The sequence below is a fragment of the Neophocaena asiaeorientalis genome, unplaced genomic scaffold (assembly GCF_003031525.2).
Source record: "Neophocaena asiaeorientalis asiaeorientalis breed wild unplaced genomic scaffold, Neophocaena_asiaeorientalis_V1.1 scaffold443, whole genome shotgun sequence".
In the NCBI taxonomy this organism is placed as follows: domain Eukaryota; kingdom Metazoa; phylum Chordata; class Mammalia; order Artiodactyla; family Phocoenidae; genus Neophocaena; species Neophocaena asiaeorientalis.
The window spans coordinates 3,076,569-3,095,720 of NW_020171808.1; the positions used below are offsets into that span (position 1 = coordinate 3,076,569).

The 19,152-nt window shown below is 48.5% G+C and overlaps 1 protein-coding gene across 1 annotated transcript; it reads left to right on the forward strand.

Annotated features, from left to right (window-relative positions):
• The first annotated feature begins 11,683 nt into the window (after positions 1-11,683).
• Positions 11,684-12,469, forward strand: GJB6 (gap junction protein beta 6). Its single transcript, XM_024754868.1, has one exon. It carries the CDS (start codon positions 11,684-11,686, stop codon positions 12,467-12,469), a length of 786 nt encoding a protein of 261 aa, XP_024610636.1.
• Positions 12,470-19,152: the final 6,683 nt, after the last annotated feature.

A 19,152-nucleotide genomic window follows, 5' to 3' on the forward strand; every position in this document is an offset into this window, starting at 1 on the left:
AAACTCTCAGTATCACATATCACAGAGCGACCTCAGTACGGAGTAATCGTGCGGACGATACACAGAACGGTCAGGGGGAAATGCCTGTTATTCATAAGAACCAAGAAAAGCAGCCTGTCAGCTGAGCCCTGAGAACAGGAATGAATTTTCCAGCTGGAGAAAGCAAAATCCAGACCCCAGGAGCGGCATTGCCCAGAGACGCGCAATGACCGGCACCAAGTGCGTGGAGGGCATCGAGGAGGGACGGATGTGCCCGAGGCCGGCCGTGCGGGTCCACGTGGGAGGCAGGCGCCCAGGTGGGGCAGGGCAGCCTCAGGGGCAGCTCCGCGGCCGGAAGCTCTCCTCTAGGTGCCCACTTGAGGGCCTGGGCCGCCAGCCCGCAGCCTCTCACCTCCTCCGGCCACTCCGCACAGGGGATTGGGGGTGTCCCGGCCCTCTGCCTGCCTGGCCCCCGGCAGGCCCCAGACAGAGGGTCCAGGCCCCCCGCACGGTCCCCAGGGCCCCCCCCTTCGCGGACCCTCAACAAGCGAGGCAAATGAAAGAATCCGCCAATGAAAAGGTGACAACGGCCCAAATAAAGTCACCAGAAAGATGAGAACAGAGACAACAGAGAAATGGGAGGAGAGAAGCAAAGTGGTGCCACCCAGGGAGGGGAGGACGCCGGTGAGTGGGAGGCTGGGATCCCGGGCGGAGCTGGATGGGGCAGCGTCCCCCCCACCAGGCTCTCCCCTCTCCCCTCCATGACTTTCTGTTTGATCAAATTTGGCAGGATCAGTAATAAGACCCTTTCAAGTCTCTACTTCCCCACCGACCGTTCCCTCGCCCTGTTGGAAACTAGCACACGAGGGACAAACTGAATCAAAGTTCTCACTAGCCACGGGTCTCGGGGTGTCATTCACCTCGATTAAGAGGAAATGGCTCCAAGGTTGCAATGGCCTGTCGCAGAAGATGCTGCCCTTCGGTGCCACCTGATGCAGGGATGTGAGTTGTGGCCCAGCTGATGCTAAGCTGCTCTCCTGGCACCAGCTGGACGTGCACAGGCCAGGACGCGACCCTGACGGGGGGCCTGCCTCCAGCTGCTCCCAGGCAGCGTGGCTGCGTGTCCTCCGAGCCGCGCAGAGGTTTGCATCAAAGATTAGACAGGGCAGCGGTGGGCACGGCCCTGTTCCGCCGACACGGAGGGCTGCCTGCCTGGACGGCCCGCGCTGTGGGCTGAAGGAAGCCTCGGGAGTAAAACAGCTGCGGCTTTGGGTCAAAGTCCCGCCGCGGCCGGACAGCCCAGCGCACTGAAGTCAGCTCCCATTCTGCAAACAACCCCAGCGGAGTAGACGACAGGTGTGTCCAAACCCTCTTTGCTGCTCAGAAAATAACGCTTCGGGAACCCAGACCTGCCAACGTGGGGTGCTCAGCCCGTCCTCTGTAAAAGCCAGAAGCTTTTAGCCCTTTCTAAGCAGCCGCCCTGCAGACACTGCAAAGGAGCGACCCTGAGCGTGGAGGCCGGAGCCCCCCTGACATAAGGCAGCTGAGAGGAGACACAGACAGCAGAGGAGCTGAGGGGGCCAAGGGCTGCAGCCTGGGTCTTCCGCCCTCGCTTGGCCCCTGCCAGGCGCCGTGTGAGGCCTGGAACACCACAAGTCCTCACCTATTTGCTGAGCAAATGGGAGAGAAAATCACCACAGGGATCCGTGGGATACAGAACACATCTCTTAAGAGAGCAGGCTGTTTCAACATTTCGACGGTTTGTTGTGAGTAAATGCTGTTAGCTGCACAGCACTCTTCCGTGAATTAATGCCAGACCTTAAGCTAAAGAGCCCGGGGCTTTTCTTTACTGATTTTTTAATTAACAGACTTTATTTTTTAGAGCAGCGCTATGTTTACAAGCACAAAGTATAGAGAGTTCCCACACACCACCTCTCTCCTACACAGTTTCCCCACTATCAACATGCCCGAGAGATGGTACCCTTGTTACAATAGGTGAACCTATAGACACTCATCATCGTCACCCAGAGTCCATGGTTTACACTGGGGTTCACTCTTGGTGTTGTACTTTCTATGGGTTTGGGCAAACGTATTCTAGTCGCATACAGAGTAGTTTGCCCTAAAAATCCTCCGTGCTCCATCTTTTCATCCCTCCATCCCCCCAACTCCTGGCAACCACTGATCTTCTTCCTGTCTCCACAGTTTTGCGTTTTCCAGACATCATGTAGTTAGAATCACACAGTCTGTAGCCTTTTCAGACTGGCTTCTTTCACGTAGGAATATGCACCTAAGTCTCCTCCATGGCTTTTCGTGGCTTGACAGCTCGTTTCTTTGTATCACTAAATAATATTCCGTTGTCTGGATGCACCACAGTTTATTTATCCATCACCTACTGAAGGCCACCTTGGTTGCTTCCAAGTTTTGACCGTTATGAATAAAAGCGCTATAAACATTGGCGTGCAGGTTTTGATGTGGACATAAGTTTCCCGTTTCTTTGGGTAAATACCAACGAGCACAATTGCTGGACCCTATGGTAAGACTAGCCTTGTAAGAAACAGCCAACTGTCTTCCAAAGTGGCTGTAAACTGTGAATTCCCACCAGCAGTGAGCGAGGGTTCCTGTTGCCCCACACACGCTCTGCAGTATTTGGACTTTTCATGGTTTTGGATTTTAGACATTCTAACAGGTGTGTAGTGGTAGCTCATTGCTGTTTTACTTTGCGTTTCCCTGGTGTTGTAGCTAAAAAGTCATCACCAAACCTAAGGGTACCTCTAGATTTTATCTCCTATGCTATCTTCTAACGTTTTAAAGTTTTGGATTTTACATTTAGGCCCATGATATAACCCATTTTGAGTTAATTTCTGTGAAAGGTCTGTGTCTAGATTCTTTCTTTCTATCTCTCTCTCTCTTTCTTCCTTCCTTCCTTTTTCTTTTCTCTTTCTTTGTCTTTTTTTGCATGTGAATGTCCAGTTGTTCCAACACCACTTATTGAAAAGACTATCCTTTCTTCATTGAATTGGTTTTGCTTCTTCATCAAAAGTCAGTTCACTGTATTGATGTGGGTCTGTTTCTGGGCTCTCTGTTCTGTTGCACTGATCTGTGTTTCTGTTCTTTCACCAGCACCACACCTTCCTGATTCCTGTAGCTTTATAGTAAGTTTTGAAGTTGGATAGTGTCCATCCTCCAACTTTGTTCTTCTTCAATATTTTGTCATCTGTTCTGGGTCTTTTGCCTTTTGCCTTCCTGCTCTTTTGCCTGGTATAAATTTTATGATCGTCTTGCTTGTTGTTGTATCCACAAATAACTTGCTGAGATGTGGATTGAGATAGCTTTAATCTAGAGACCAAGTTGGGAAAAGCTGGCATCTTAATAACGTTAATTCTTCCTGTCCAAGAACATCATTGTGGGTTGGATGGGGGCCCCCAAAATGACATGTTGAAGCCTTAACCCCCAGTACCTGTGAATGTGACCTTATTTGAAAACAGAGTTTTGCAGATGTAATTAGTTAAGATGAGGCCACACTGGATTAGGATGGACTCTAAATCCAATATGACTGATGGCCTTTTAAAGAGGAGAGAACAGTGATCTCAGAGACACCCGGGGAGGAAAACCATGTGACCACAGAGGCAGACACAGGAAGGAGGACCTGGAAGCCTAGGAATGCCAGCCACCACCAGAAGCTGGAAAGAAACAAGGGCTCATTCTCCCCTAGGGCTTTCAGAGGGATCAGAGCCCAGCCCAAACTTAATTTTGAACTTCTAGACTCCAGAACTGTGAGAGAAAAAAGAAATGCTGTTGTTTTGTTCACTCAGTTTGTGATAATTTGTTGCAGCAGCACTAAAAAACTAATTCAAACATGAAATATCTCTCTATTTATTTAGATCTATTATTTCTTTCATCAGAGTTTTGTGGATTTTCTCATATAGGTCTTGTACATATTTGCTAGATTTATACCTAAGTATTTAATTTTCGGGTGCTAATATAAGTAGTGTGGTGTTTTTAATTTCAAATTTCAATTGTTCATTGCTGATATATAGGCCAGTAATTGACTTTCGCGTATTTAATCTTGTGTCCTGTAATTTTTCTATAATTGCTTGTTAGTTGCAGGAGAAATTTTATTGATTCCTTTTTTTGTCATGTATAAAATAAGACAGTTTTATTTCTCCCTTCGAAGTCTGTATGCCTTTTAATTTCCTTTTCTTGTGTTATTACATTAGATGGTACGTCCAGTGGGATGTTGATTGGAATGTAGGGCCTTGTTCCTGATCTTAGGGGAAAGCATTGAAACATTTAGAAACAAATAACAGAATAAAAAACCAGCTGTGGGGCTGGAACAGATCACCCAAACGGAAGAGATGGTTTTTTGCCCTGTGTTGAGGTGGTCCCTTTCTTGGACACTAGCAAATGCAACGCATTCTCTGTGGCTGCTTTGGTTGCAAAGTTCTTTCCTCGATGGCCCCGGAACAGCGGCCGCTGGTCCGGAGCATGACCGCTCAGGCGGTGTCGTGCGGAACCAGACGCGGGAGTGGGAATGTGGGCAGTCCTGCCTCAGGAGCAAGAGCCATTTCCAGGCTCAGCTGCTGTGCTGGTGGGCTCCACCAGTCAAGATGCAGACCCTCACGGAGCGGCATCTACTGTGGGGTAAGGACCCTGCCTGGTGCTGTGGGAATGAGAAAAAGTCTTAAACTGCTTATAATTCCCAAAGAAGTTTACAATCTACTTTAAAAAGTGAGTTATTTAGGGACTTCGTTGGTGGCTCAGTGGTTAAGAATCTGCCTGCCAGTGCAGGGAACACGGGTTCGAGCCCTGGTCCGGGAAGATCCCACATGCCGCACAGCAACTAAGCCTGTGCGCCACAACTACTGAGCCTGCACTCTACAGCCCGCGTGCCACAACTACTGAGCCCTTGTGCCACAACTACTGAAGCCCACGTGCCCAGAGCTCATGCGCTGCAATGAGAAGTCAGTCAGTGCACTGCAATGAAGACCCATCGCGGACAATAAATTAATTAATTAAAAATTTAAAAATTGAGTTCTTTTACTATGCCAACGTTTGTGCCCTGCCTGGGGCGGCCTTGGGCATTCACAGTCGGCCTGTGGGAGGGGGCGCCGGCCGGGTCTTTGCCACGAGTGCTGGGCTGGCTGAGGAAGGCCCCCTTCTCTTCCCGGGATGAGGGGGCAAAAAGCAGAGGTGACTAATAAAATAACCCCTTTAACTCAATAACGTGGTCATTAATGAATAAAGACCCACAGTCTCTGTGCCTCCAGGCTGCTCTCTGACAGGGCCTTGCACGGGCGCCTGGCGGGCTGCTAAGAGGGCGGCAGTGTCCAGAAAAGAGTAGGCTAAGTCCCGGGAAAAACACAGCCTGCGCCGAGCACCGATCCCACCGGGTCGAGCCCGTCGGAAGCCTGGCTGCGGGCCCACCCGGGCCCACTCGGCCAGGCCTGCTCCCGGGGGGCGCGGGCGCAGGCCCTACCCCCGACCCCCCGGCACTCCCGCGGCCCGGCGCGCTCGCAGGAACGAGGATGGACTGGTTTGACTTTTACACCGGACGGTCCCCCCTGACTCGCACAACAGGTTTTGCAGATGCGTCACCTCGTGGGTACAGGTGCCCCTTTCCCCCACCTCCTCTGCTGCCTTTTGGATTTTCTTGGCTTTCGTGGGTCCCTGACGAGGTTCGGCTCGCGTTTAGGGGAGCGGGACTAGCCGGCAAGCCCAGGTGGAACTGGCCGGAGCGGCCGCTGGACGTAAGCCCGGGAGCCTGTGAGCCGCACGTGACAACAGCACAGTCACTGGACGACAGTAATTGTCACTGGTGACACATCTCAGTAAAGGTGGCGGCGCCGGAAAGTACTTCCTGTCTTGTGGAGGAGCCCGGCCCCAGGTGTCAGCCGGCACAGGGTGTGTGATTTTGACCGGCTTGGCCTCCCTTCCTGGAGAGCAGGACGGAGTCTGAGGTGAGTGCGGCCTGGATGCAGCTGCGGACGCCTGCAGGGGCTGGGGGCACCATGTCCCCCGGGTCGAATCTGGCCGTGGGTTTAGCGCACGGTTGAACTCAGCCACGCACTTTTGCTCTCTTCCTTGGGCGGACTTGATGCCACACAAGTCTTTTCTTGCCCCAGTTCTGGCAGAGTCTGGTCAGTATTCTAGAAGAAGACGTCCTGCCCCAGCCAGACTCCTTAGAATTGCAGGATGTGCTGTGTAGAGCTTTGTCTGCTGCTCCGAATCCCAGAGCCACTGGGGTGGTGTTGGAACCCTGCCAGGCAGGGGAGAAGGGGTTATGAAGAGAGAACGTCCATAGAGAGAGCCTGTGATATAACTGGGGGAGGGGTGTTCCCGTTGCCACCACCGCGTGGACCCAACCCAGAAGGCGTCAGTCAGTTCAGCTGCTTCACGGTGTCTTGATTTAAAACAAAATTCTGATTCAGGAAATGGGAACTTCATTCTCTTTTTCTTTGACTTTTCTGAAGTATAAGAGCTTTAAGAAGGAAAAGAACCAGCAGAGGTTCTGACTGAACAATTTCAACAGGGTGAGAGTAAAATTCTAACTTGCGGGTCCTTACCATGCGCCCCTGGCTCAGTCTGAATGTTCTAGGAGCTGTGAGTGGTTTGTATATTTTAGTTAAAAATTTTAGGTAGAATGAAATTGTGGGGAAATAATTTCTGGCCCAAGCTTCTGGGTCCGTGAGGGCATAATCCTGCCAGTGGCTTCATTATCATGGTAAGATTTCTGTTTGACTCATTTGATCCATGAGAATGGACCGGGGTCCCCAGAGGGCTTTTTCTGTTTTTATTTCCAGGATCATTTAACTCCAGCTGGACTTAAATGTTTGGAAAGGACACAGGTTTGCTTCAGGGAACAGAGACTGCTAAATGGAAAAAAATTTTTTTAACTCTTTGAATTCTTAAATGGATTAAGAATTACATGTACAGTATTAAAATACTGCTTCCTGAAAAAATATTTTGTGGGTTTAGATTCTAAATAATTGTGGCAGTTTCCTTTGGACTTTAACTGTATATATTAAATACATTTTTGAATATACATATATATTCAAATTAGAACATATTTTAATTTAAAATTTATCCTTTAATAAATATTGATTGTATTCTCCAAAGAATTTAATTCAGAAGACCCCCATTATATAACACACCTCCCACATATGGACATACGATTACATTGAATCTTGGATGATGATAGCTCAGAACCATCAAAGTTTACTTTGGACAAAAAAAAAAAGAAGTACATGTAATTCTATGAATTGTCCATTTTTATGTTTAGACTCCATAGACAGGATTTTTTTCATTTTTATTGAGTTAATTTTGAAGAAGTATATAAATCCTAAATCCATTTGATCACTGGTCATTACTTTGAAGGGACAGTTGATGGATTTTTGAGTCACTAAATTTAAAAATCAGCTATCAGTTTGTCCCTTGGATGACCTGAGATTTCCAGAGACAAAAGGAAAAGACTCTTCTTGATTACGGAGAGAGTTTAAGAATTTTATTTTTTAGGCTGCTGACTTGTGGGGTAAGGGAGTATATCCAGTTCCTCAAACTCCACCTTCTTTTTTTTTAATGCTCAGGGGCACGGGCTTGAGGTTTGGGATCGGGCATTACTATCATTATCATTATTGTTACTATTATTATTTTGAAAGGGAAAAGGATCCACACTGAAGATTTTATTTTGATGTTACTGTGTATTTGAAGTACAGGGCATCAGGAAACTGGCAGGTCCAGACAGCCCCCTTAACAGTTCTGGGGATGAAGAAAAACTACCACCCGGGGTCGTGCAGTGGACCCCCGGGGAGGAGCTGAAGGGCTGTGGCCACAGCTACCAGTTTTCCCTTCACGGGTCACACCCTCATGGCCCTCCGGAAGCTGCACCCGGGTTCCCGTTCCTGGGGGTGCTGAGCGCCACTGGTGGCCCGGTGGTCGGTGATCGATGGTGCAGTGGAGCCTGGTCCCAGAAGAGGGAACCTCACCCTGAGTCTCCTCTGGCCGCAGAGCTGCGAGTGCCTCAGGCGCTGCTTTTGCCTTGGCGTTATTGCATCTCATCAGCACAGAGTCCTCCACTGTCCGGGGCCAATGTGGACGTGGTGAGGACGTGGTGAGGGATGCTCTGTCCTCAGGCCCGACGGGGCGTCGGGGATGGCTTTGGAGGGAGTGCAGATGCTGAGGGGATGCTGGGGCTTTAGTTTTGGTCCTGTCATCGGTGAAACTGACACGGCTTTGTTAAGCAAACTAGTTATGCTTAAATTCTTAAATAAGAATTTTTAAAACAAGAAATTATATTACTGAGGCAGAATGCTAATAGACTTTAACTATTTGAATTTAAGAGGGAAGCACCATCTCTCTTCCTAACACTCTGTGTCATCAGAAGTCAGGTCACTGATTTCCTATTTTCAGAGCTAAGCAATTGGACCGCAGCTGTGTGTCCGCAGTGGCTAGAGACGCTGCACAGCCCAGTGGCGTTTGCTTCTGTGAGCTTGATTGTCAACCACCTTTCTACACAGGAGCCAGGCAAACTTATTCTTTGCCTAAAAGACAGCCAGGAAGGTGTCAGTTAAAATAAACCAGTCTGGGGACTTCCCCGGCGGTCCAGTGGTTAAGACTCTGCCTTCCAAGGCAGGAGGTGCAGGTTCGATCCCTGGTCAGGGAACAAAGATCCCACACGCTACGGAGTGTGGCCAAAAACTAAAAAAATAAAAAAGTAAAATAAAATAAACGGCTCTGGTTCACAAAGAAAGAGTTAATATTTTGCTTTTTATTGAACAAAGCTTTTTATTATTAAAGCTTTGTTTAATACTAATTGTGAGGGGTACCGACGGAGACAGTTACTTTGGAAAGTAATTTTCAAAGCGTCTTCACATCTTCTGCCGCCAAAATGTTTCTGGCAGGCCCCCCTGAGGCTCTCCTGCCCTGGAAGAGTCCTGGGAGCAGTGGCTGCGGCCTCAGGGCAGGAAGCCTGGGGGGGGTCCACACCCCCGGCCAGTCTTCTAGGAGGTGAGATGAGCTCTGCTTCTGTTCAAAGCCTCGACAGTGACATTCATCCAGACAACAGGGCTTCTCCCTAAGGGAAGGATGGGAACAGACGCCATAGGAAGGATGGGAACAGACGCCATAGGAAGCCATCTCATTTCTTTTTCACCCTTTAAAGGCAAATTGCTGATTTTTAGTCAGAGTCAATAAGTATCGTAAAACAGATTATTTTATGTTCAGCTTTGCTACTTTGATAGAGCGTGTAATCTGGGGACCCAGAAAAGTCAAAAGAAATAAAGACGTGGCCACAATAATTGCCCCTGTTTTTTACAAGATGCCCCAGGGGGCAGGAGTCAAGGATTCTGCTCTAGAAAGTGGGTACCTCGTGGGGGGAGATTTGACCTCCTGACCTCTCCCATGACATCAGCCTCTGAATTCCTTCAGGCCAGTGGCCTCTGGCCCCTGGGAGGGGGAGGGTGCTGCCTTACTCAGGCAGCTGAAGATAGACAACTCAGAGAGGAAACAGCCTTCTTACCGGTGGGGGAGTTTCAACTCTCTGCACTTTGGAGGGTTGGAGAAAATGTGACCTTTATTTGAGAAATTAAAAGCTTGCTGGTCGGGCGTTGAATTCCCCACTCTTCAGTGGGAGATGTTTACCAGTTAACTAGAGAATATCTCCAGCTTGTAAACAGACAGGATGGACCTCCCAGGTGAGCCAACACTGTAAAGTATATTCAAACCTCGCGATATTTGTGTTTCTTCCTTCCACTGGGTGCATCCCGGTGCTTCCAGCTCAGGAGGGCTACAACTGGGCAGATTTATTCTAACAACTTCCACCAGGAGCTGAGAGTGAATTCTACAGTTCATAGCTCTCCAATAAGGTTTTTAAATCAAAGACTCATTACCGCGGACTTGGAAATCCTTTAGGTCATGGGGTCAGTGGTCTGAGGCGGGGGTTAGACGCAGATCCTGAGACCAGTCTTCCTGACCGAGGCCCCCGTGTCCCCCCAGACCCGCATCAGAGGCTCACACAGCCTCACACAGCCTCCGATCAGAAGCATTAAGGACAAGGAAACACACTTTAAGGAGTGTGTGTTTAAAGAGCTGTGCTTTTTTCTCAGTTCTCCTTTTCAAAAAGCAAAAACCTGGCTGTGTGTACACTCCGCCTTTGAGTCCCGTTTAGTCCTGGATTCACACAGGAATCCAGCCCCCAGCCCCTTTGCTGCTCCCGGGGCTCCTTCCAGGCCCTGGCCCCCGTTCCCGGCCAGGTGGACGCCCACCCGTGTGCGGGTCATTCTGGAAATGCGCGTGAAGAGCCGCCCAGGGCGCTCGGGCTCCACTCTCCTCACCAGCCTGAGAGGGAGAAGGCTGAGCCCACGTTCAAGTGCAAGAAAGTCTCCCCCAGGGGTGTTGAGAGAAGGCCTTTGGGGCCCCTCCCCCGAAAAGGCTATGAGAACTTGGGTGAGCGTGTTTTTCTGAGGAGATGGTCTTTCAGAAGATTCTCAAAGGGTCCATTATTCTTTTTTTTTCTGAGCAGAACACTGACCAACTCTTTGGTCTGCCGTGGCAATGCAGAAGGGGTCCGTTTGATTTGTGCAGAGTTTCTTTAGAAGTCAAGGCCCCTGCGCCTCAGGACGTTGGATCAGAGCCTTCACAGGGGACCCTGCACTGCAGGCGGGGCTGGTCCCGCACCTGCGGCTCTTGCTGTAAACTTGGCACCTGTCCGGCGGGGGAGCAGCGCTGCCCATTAAGGGGAGACAAGTGAGCACTTTTTGTAAAAGCCTGTGGTTCTATTTTGGAAGAGGCTCTTTGAGTAGTTTACGGCGTTAGGTTTCCTAAGAACACATGATTATGGCAGGTGATATTGTTCAAGCTAGAAGTAAATACAAGCATAGTGTGCAAAGTGAACTAATAAGCGTTTGGTTTCCTTTTTTCCCCTTCTTAGTCCATTGGGTAAAACAGATTGTGTCATTCCAGTGAATGACTTTTTTTCTTGGATGAGCCCTTTAACAAATAAAATCTACTGAGGGGGCTTCCCTGGTGGCGCAGTGGTTGAGGGTCCGCCTGCCGATGCAGGGGACACGGGTTCGTGCCCCGGTCCGGGAAGATCCCACATGCCACGGAGCGGCTGGGCCCGTGAGCCATGGCCAGTGAGCCTGCGCGTCCGGAGCCTGTGCTTCGCAACGGGAGAGGCCACAGCAGTGAGAGGCCCGCGTACCGCAAAAAAAAAGATCCCACATGCCACGGAGCGGCTGGGCCCGTGAGCCATGGCCAGTGAGCCTGCGCGTCCGGAGCCTGTGCTTCGCAACGGGAGAGGCCACAGCAGTGAGAGGCCCGCGTACCGCAAAAAAAAAAAAAAAAAAAAAAAAAAAAATCTACTGAGGAACATCTGTGATCCCTTGGGCAAAGCGAAACAGGGATTAAAAGGGAGCTTGGAAACGAATGTGTTTGCCTGAGGTCCTGGGTTAGTGATGAGTGTCAGGCAGCAAACTAACGTATAATCCGAGTTCAGCTGGATCCAGAGGCTTGTAAACCCGCGCCAGAACGCGAGAGTGCTTTCAGAGTGGGTGTTGTTCCTCCCAGAAAACCACCTCCTAGCAGCTCACGGGGTGAGCTCAAGAGAAACGTGCTCCTGTCTGTAACATTACAGCAGTTTTACAAGTTGAAGGAAGGTTCCGCTAACTGCCCTGTGCTAATTTTCGCCTGTTCAGGATAAAGCGGCAGGATGGACTGGGGCACGCTGCACACGTTCATCGGGGGCGTGAACAAACACTCCACCAGCATCGGGAAGGTGTGGATCACCGTCATCTTCATCTTCCGCGTCATGATCCTTGTGGTGGCCGCCCAGGAGGTGTGGGGTGATGAGCAGGCCGACTTCGTGTGCAACACGCTGCAGCCCGGGTGCAAGAACGTGTGCTACGACCACTACTTCCCCGTGTCCCACATCCGGCTCTGGGCGCTACAGCTCATCTTCGTGTCCACGCCGGCCCTGCTGGTGGCCATGCACGTGGCCTACTACAGACAGGAGGCCGCGCGCCGGTTCAGGCGCGGGGAGAAGAGGAACGAGTTCAAGGATCTGGAAGACATCAAACGGCAGAAGATCCGGATCGAGGGCTCCCTGTGGTGGACCTACAGCAGCAGCATCTTCTTCCGGATCATCTTCGAGGCCGCCTTCATGTACGTCTTCTACTTCCTGTACAACGGGTACCACCTGCCCTGGGTGCTGAAGTGCGGCATCGACCCCTGCCCCAACCTCGTGGACTGCTTCATCTCCAGGCCCACGGAGAAGACCGTGTTCACCATCTTCATGATCTCCGCGTCCGTGATCTGCATGCTGCTCAACGTGGCCGAGCTGTGCTACCTGTTGCTCAAAGTGTGTTTCAGGAGATCCAAGCGGGCACAGACGCAGAGAACCCCCCCCAACCACGCCCTCAAAGAGAGTAAACAGAACGAGATGAATGAGCTGATTTCCGAGAGCGGGCAAAACGCCATCACGGGGTTTCCTAGTTAAACGGGGCCAGGCACCACGCAGCTGACGTAGCGTCACAGAACTGCGGCCTTCCCCAGAAGGCAGCGCCGACCAGGCGTCCTGGCTCTCGGCTGAGACTCTGTCCTTACAAACGGCTTTCACCATTCATAGATACCTGAGTTAGCTTTCTGTAGAATAATTGGGCCATGAATGTGCCACGTAATCAAATGTGTGGCCCGGCTCTACGGCCGGGCCTCGGTGTGACTTTTACATGTGGGTTTAAGTGGACCGTCTGACGTGGGGGTATTTCCTGAAAATTTAAGGACGTAACTGTTGTCGACAAAACATTTATCTAGAAATTGATACTTTTATTAGGAAGAGATATTTTTATAGGATTGAATGTTTTAGTTCTGATTTTGAATTTATGTAAAGTATTTTTATAATGACTGATCTTCCTTACCTGGGAAAACACACAATGTTAATTTTAGAATCATGCCTTCAGTGTCTAATATTTAAGCTTACTCTGTCTCGTTGTAGGTATTGTTTTTCCTTGTCTGCTGACAAATGTGTGAACTGTCATGGCTCTTAGGGTGGAAAGGGTTCACTGTAACATGTATTTTCACTGCTGTCTGGGCATGGCCGGAACTGTATGGAAGCGGGAAGCTTTTCAGAGGGGCTGATTTGCAGTCCTCGTGAACGGCTGATGCAGGAACGCGCTCCCTCAATAAAGATGAGCCCTTTGCTGAAGCCTTCTGTTCCTTCTGGGCCACTGCGTCACTGGCGACCTGATGCGCAGCTCGGGGCAGGCTGCTGGGGAGGCCGCGTGGCTGGAGTGCTGGTGTCCGCGCACCCCTGCACCCTCTTCACATCCCTCTAGCAGGGTCGCTTTAGCAGCCCCCCAGGCCTCAGCTTGGAGAGGGGTCGGTGTCCCCTGGGTCAGCTTCCAGCCCCTCGGACAAGGGGAGAGGGCCCTTCAGGCCACAGCTCTGCACCCACAGGTGGTAAAGGGGAGGGCTTCCTCCCGGGCTATCCAGGTGGGACACAGATGCCTTTAGTGGGGGTATTGGTGCACCAGCCGAGGACCAATCACCCTGGAGATGTCACACCCCAGGGCCACCCCTGTGAAGGGTGCAGTCAGCACACGTGCTACGCATAGGGACGGACACCTGGTGAACCGCGAATATTCTCCAGGGCTGGACCTGCGTGCCGGGGTTCCAGACCCTCTCCCCAGAAATGCAAAACAGGAAATCTCATTTTCTTCAGAGTCCGAAGCAAATTCCAGACATATCCTTTCATCCATAAGTATTTTAGTAGCGATCCATGAAAACCAAGATCTAACCTTTAAGAACAAAACCACGATTTTTTCACAGGGAAAATCCAGTCCGCCTCCATAATTCCTGATGGTCCCATGACAACCTTTCCTGATAAACGGCTGTTTGAATGGGTCTCAAGCAAAGCCCATAAACAGGATGGGGGGACATGGGGGGGGATGAAAAGGCTTTGGTGGCAGCCCCACTGCATGGGAGAGGCTCGTCCCGCCCGCCATGCTCCCAGGGCTCCCAGCCACCCCCTTCCTCCATTTTCCCTCTCTCCTCCGCTCCTTCACTGCCCTTAATGCTCCTGCCCCCGGAGCTGTGTCTCGGCCGCCCCTCCGGGTCTGAGGTGGTGGCCACACCGCCAGCCTCGCCCACCCGTCACCTCCCAGCACCTTAATCTGGGCCCAGCCCCGCTACCAGCCCAGGCCGCCATAAGCACCAGTGACGTTCTGACACCAGTGTAATGGCCTCTTCTCAGCGTCATCCTCGTAAAGCTCTCCTTGAGGCCTTGTTCTGTCTGGATTCCGAGACACTGTCCCCTACCCTTGGGCCTCCTGCGCTGGCTTCTCTCCCTCGCCCCCTCCCTCGGGTGGAGACCTTTCCTCTCCTCTCCCTGCTCTCTTCCTTGTGAGATGTTATCCCCATTTTACAGATGAGGCCACTGAGGCTCAGAGGTTAAATAACTTGACCAAGTTTACCCAGCTAAGCAGCAGCAGAGCCAAGATTCAAAGCAGGCTGAATGTCTCCAGGATCGGTGGCTTCACTGCCGCTCCCACAGCTCGGTGCTCAGGGACCACAGTGCTAAGATGCCCATCATCCCTCATCCAGCTCCAACAACCATCTAGCCGTGCCCGTTCACATTCGGAGGGTCTCGCCCGATTATCCCCCAGCCTGGATGACTGTAAAGCAAATCCCAGACAGATCGTTTCTTCTGCAGATATTTCAATATGGGTCCTTTAAGAGTATAGACTGGGACCTCCCTGCTGGTCCAGTGGTTAAGAATCTGCCTTCCGATGCAAGGGACATGGGTTCAATCCCTGGTCGGGGAACTAAGATCCCACATGCCGCAGAGCAACTAAGCCCGCGTGTCACAACTAGAGAGAAGGCCGAGTGCCACAACTACTGAGCCCTCGCACCACAACTAGAGAGAAATTCACGCGCCACGAGGAAAGATCCTGCATGCCGCAACAAAGATCCCACGTACCGCAACTAAGACCCGACACAGCCAATAAATAAATATTAAGAAAAAAAGAGCACAGGCTAAGCTTTTAAAACAAAAACAATGCCACCATCACACTAAAATAGCCAGTCCATGTTCATAATTTCCCAATTGTCCTGTTCATGTTCTTTTCTTTTTTTAATTAAACTTGTTATTTTGAGATAACTGTAGACACATGTAGGTGGAAGAAATAAAACAGACGTCTCGTGTGCTTTGGGCAGTTTCCCCCGATGGTAACATCTCGAAAAACTACAGCCCAAGATCTCAGCAGGACACAACACTGACACAGTCCAGATACAGAACATTTCCATCACCACCAGGATCCTGGTGGGGCCCTTTTATACCCATACCCGATACCCTCCGGTTCCGATCCCACCCACTCCTGGCAACCACTAAGTTGCTCACCATTTCTCTGATTCTGTCATGTCGGGAAAGTTACATAAACGGAATCGTGCAGTGTGCAACCACTGGGACTGGATTTTTTTCTCAGTGTAATTCTCTGGAGATTCACTTGGGTCGCCGCACCAAGAGTTTGCTCCCACTGCCGGGCTGCATGGTGGTTGCACGTGTCGTTTTAGAAAAGCAGCCAGTGTTTTCCAGAGCAGCTGCATCATGACACACCCCCAGCAGCAACGTCTAAGTCACCCGGTCTTTCCTGAGCCTCGCCAGCATTTGGTGGTGGTGTTATTTTTCATTTTAGCCATTCTTTTTATTTTCAATAACCGGTTTTTAGATTGAAGTATAGTTGATTTACAATGTTGTGGCAGTTTCAGGTGTACAGAAAAGTGATTCAGTTATACATATATTCTTTTTCAGATTCTTTTCCATTATAGGTTATTACAAGGCATTGAGTATAGCTTCCCACGTCATTTTGTCATTCTGACAGGTGTGTTGCCTGTGCATTTCACAAGTAGCTAATGAACTTGACCCCTTTTCGTGTGCTTCTTTGCCATCTCTCTGTCCTCCTCATTTCTTTCGCTCGTTCTCTAATTGGATTGTTTGTTTTTCTACTGTTGAGTTTTGAGAGATCTTTATGTACTGTAGACACAAGTCCTTGGACACAGTTAGTGGTTTGTAAATATTTTTCACTCTGTGGCTTTTCTTTTCATCTTCTTAACAGGGTCTTTTGCAAAGCAATAGCTTTTCATTTTCATGAAGTCCAATTTATCATTTTTTTAATTTTGTGGGTTGTGGCTTTGGTGTCAAATCTAAGAACTCTTTGCCTAGCCCTAGATTCCAAAGATTTTCTCCTATGCTTTTTCTAAAAGCTGTCTAGTTTTATGCTTTACATTGAAGTCTGTGGTCCATTTTGTGTTAATTATTATAAAAGGTCTGAGACTTGAGGTTCACTTGTTGCCTGTCGACATCCAGCTGCCCCAGCACCATGTGATGAAAGGCTCGCTTTCCTCCATTGAATGGCTTTGGCACTTTGTTAAAAATCAACTGGAGGGCTTCCCTGGCAGCGCAGTGGTTAAGAATCTGCCTGCCAGTGCAGGGGACACGGGTTCGAGCCCTGGTCCGGGAAGATCCCACATGCCACGTAGCAACTAAACCCGTGCGCCACAACTACTGAGCCTGCACTCTAGAGCCCGTGAGCCACAACTACTAAAGCCCGTGCACCTAGAGCCCGTGCTCTGCAACAAGAGAAGCCAACGCAATGAGAAGCCCGCGCACCGCAATGAAGAGTAGCCCCTGCTCGCTGCAACTAGAGAAAGCCCGCGCGCGGCAACGAAAACCCAACGCAGCCAAATATAAAACAAATTTTTAAAAAAATCAACTGGGCATGTTTGTGTGGGGCTATCTCTGGGTTCTCTGTTCCACTGACCTCTGTTCTCTCCCTCCACCAGCACCACAGTCCTGATTCCTGTGCTTCATTAATGTCTTGAATGCTCGAGTGATTCTTCCCTCTTTATTCTCCTTTTTCAAATTTTTTCAGCTACTCTAGTTTCTTTCCCTTTCCATATAAATTTTAGAATAATCTTGTCTATGACTACAAAAAAATCGTGCTGTGTGTTTGATAAAAATGGCATTAAACTTGTATATCAATTTGCAGAGAACTGACATCTTTATTATGTCAAATCTTTTATCCATATACACAGCATATCTCTCTGTTTATTTACTCCATCTTTGATTTCTTTCATCAACATTGCATAGTTTTCAGCATACGAATACGAAAAGTTTCATTTTATGTAAAAAGTAAAAAGATTTACTTCTAAGTATTTCATTTCCTTTGAGTGATTGTGAATAGTATCGTATTTTAATTTCATTGTCCGTATGTTCATTGCCGGTATATAGAAATAACCGTTATATTTCTTGGCTTATTTGCTTGTAACCTGTGATCTTGCTGAATTCATTTAAAAGTTCTAGATTTCTGTAGCTTCCACGGGATTTTATGCACAATCATGCCATCTGCAAATAAAGATAGTTTTATCTCTTCCTTTATGATCTGTGTGTCTTATATTTCTTTTTCTTGCCATGTAGCACTGGCTAGAACTTCAAGCACTATGTTGAATAGGAATGATAAAAGCAGAAATTCTTGTTGCTGATCTTAAGGGGAAAGGATTCAATCTTTCACCACTAAGTACAATGTTAACTGTAGGGTTTTTGTAGATGCTCTTTATCAAGTTGAGCAAGTTCCCCTCTATTCCTATTTTTCTGCCGGTTTTTATTATGAATAGGTGTTGAATTTTGTGGGAAAAAAATGTTGCATTAAATGATATGATCACGTGATTTTTCTTCTTCAGCCCATTAATATGATGGATTACCTTGACTAATCTTCATACAGAAACAACCTTGCATCCTTGAAACGAACCTCACTTGGCCATGGTGTGTAATTCTCTTTATATATTACTGAATTTCATTTGTTAATATTAAGCCTTCTTACATCTACGTTCATGGGGGATGTTGGTCTGTAGTTTTCTTTTCTTTTTTTTTTTTTTTTTTTTTTTTTTTTTTTTTTGTATTGTCTTTGTCTGGTTTGTGTCAGGGTAATACCAGCACCACAAAATGAACTGGGGAATGGTCTTGCCTCCTCTGTCTTCTGGAATAGGTCATGCAGAACAGGTATAATCCTTCTTTAAACATTTGGTGGAATTTCCCAGTGAAACTATCTGGGTCTGGACATTTCTTGAGTTTCTCTTTAACAAATTCAATATCCTTAATAGTTACAAGGATCTTAAAATTATCTATTTCATATTTGGTGAATTGTGATAGCTTGTGTTTCTTGAGGGAGTGATCCATTTCATCTAACTTGCAAACTTTGTAAATATAGAATTGTTTATAGTACTCATTATCCTTTCGATGCCTGCAGGGTCTGTAGTGATGTGCCCTGTTTGATTCCTGATACTGGTCATTTGTGTCTTCTCTCTCTCTCTTTTTTTCTCCCTTTGTCAGCCTTGCTGGAAGTTCATCAGTTTTATTGATCTTTGCAAAGAACCAGCTCTTTGTTTCATCAATTTGCTCTATTCATTTTCTGTTTTCAATTGAATTGATTTCCGCTCTTTATTATTGTCTTGCTTTTGCTTGCTTTGGGCTTATTTTTCACTACTCTTTCTAGATTCTTGAAGTGGGAGCGTGGTCTATTGACTTGCGTCTTCTCTTCTTCACTCATGTTTGCATTCAGTGCTGTAACACCCTATCAGCACTCGCGTAGTGTGTCTTGCAAATTTTGATCCCTTGGATTTTTTATTTTCATTCAATACAATGTATTGACCCATGGTTTATTTAGAACTGTGTTTTAGTTTCCAAGTGCTCAGAGATGTTTCCGTTTTCTTTCTTTCCACTTATTATCGATTAATAATTGTTGATCTCCACTTTGATTCCACTGATTCCATCAGAGAACACACTCTATTATTTCAACTATTTTAAATGTGCTGAGGTTTTTTAATGGCCCGTGTATTAAGCATGCCTTTTTATCCTGATGCTTTGGCATCTGTGGCCTTACTAACACTGGGGAGACGGCCCCTCCCAGGGCTGGCTAATTCCTAGAGACAGCAAACAGCTCTTCTGTGACGTGCACTTTTCATATGCCCACCGACCAACCCAAAACCCACACCCACACCCCCTCTCTCAGGCTCTCACACGCCAGACCACTGTCCACCTGCCCTAATCACCCCAGAGCCAGGCCCCAGACCAGTCGCTGAAATGTTTCATGCTAGCCAACCCTACGCCCGTCTGCCCTGCCTCGCCTC

Coding starts and splice junctions, on each gene's coding strand:
- GJB6 (XM_024754868.1), top strand. CDS start 11,684: ATGGACTGGGGCACGCTGCACACGTTCATCGGGGGCGTGAACAAACAC.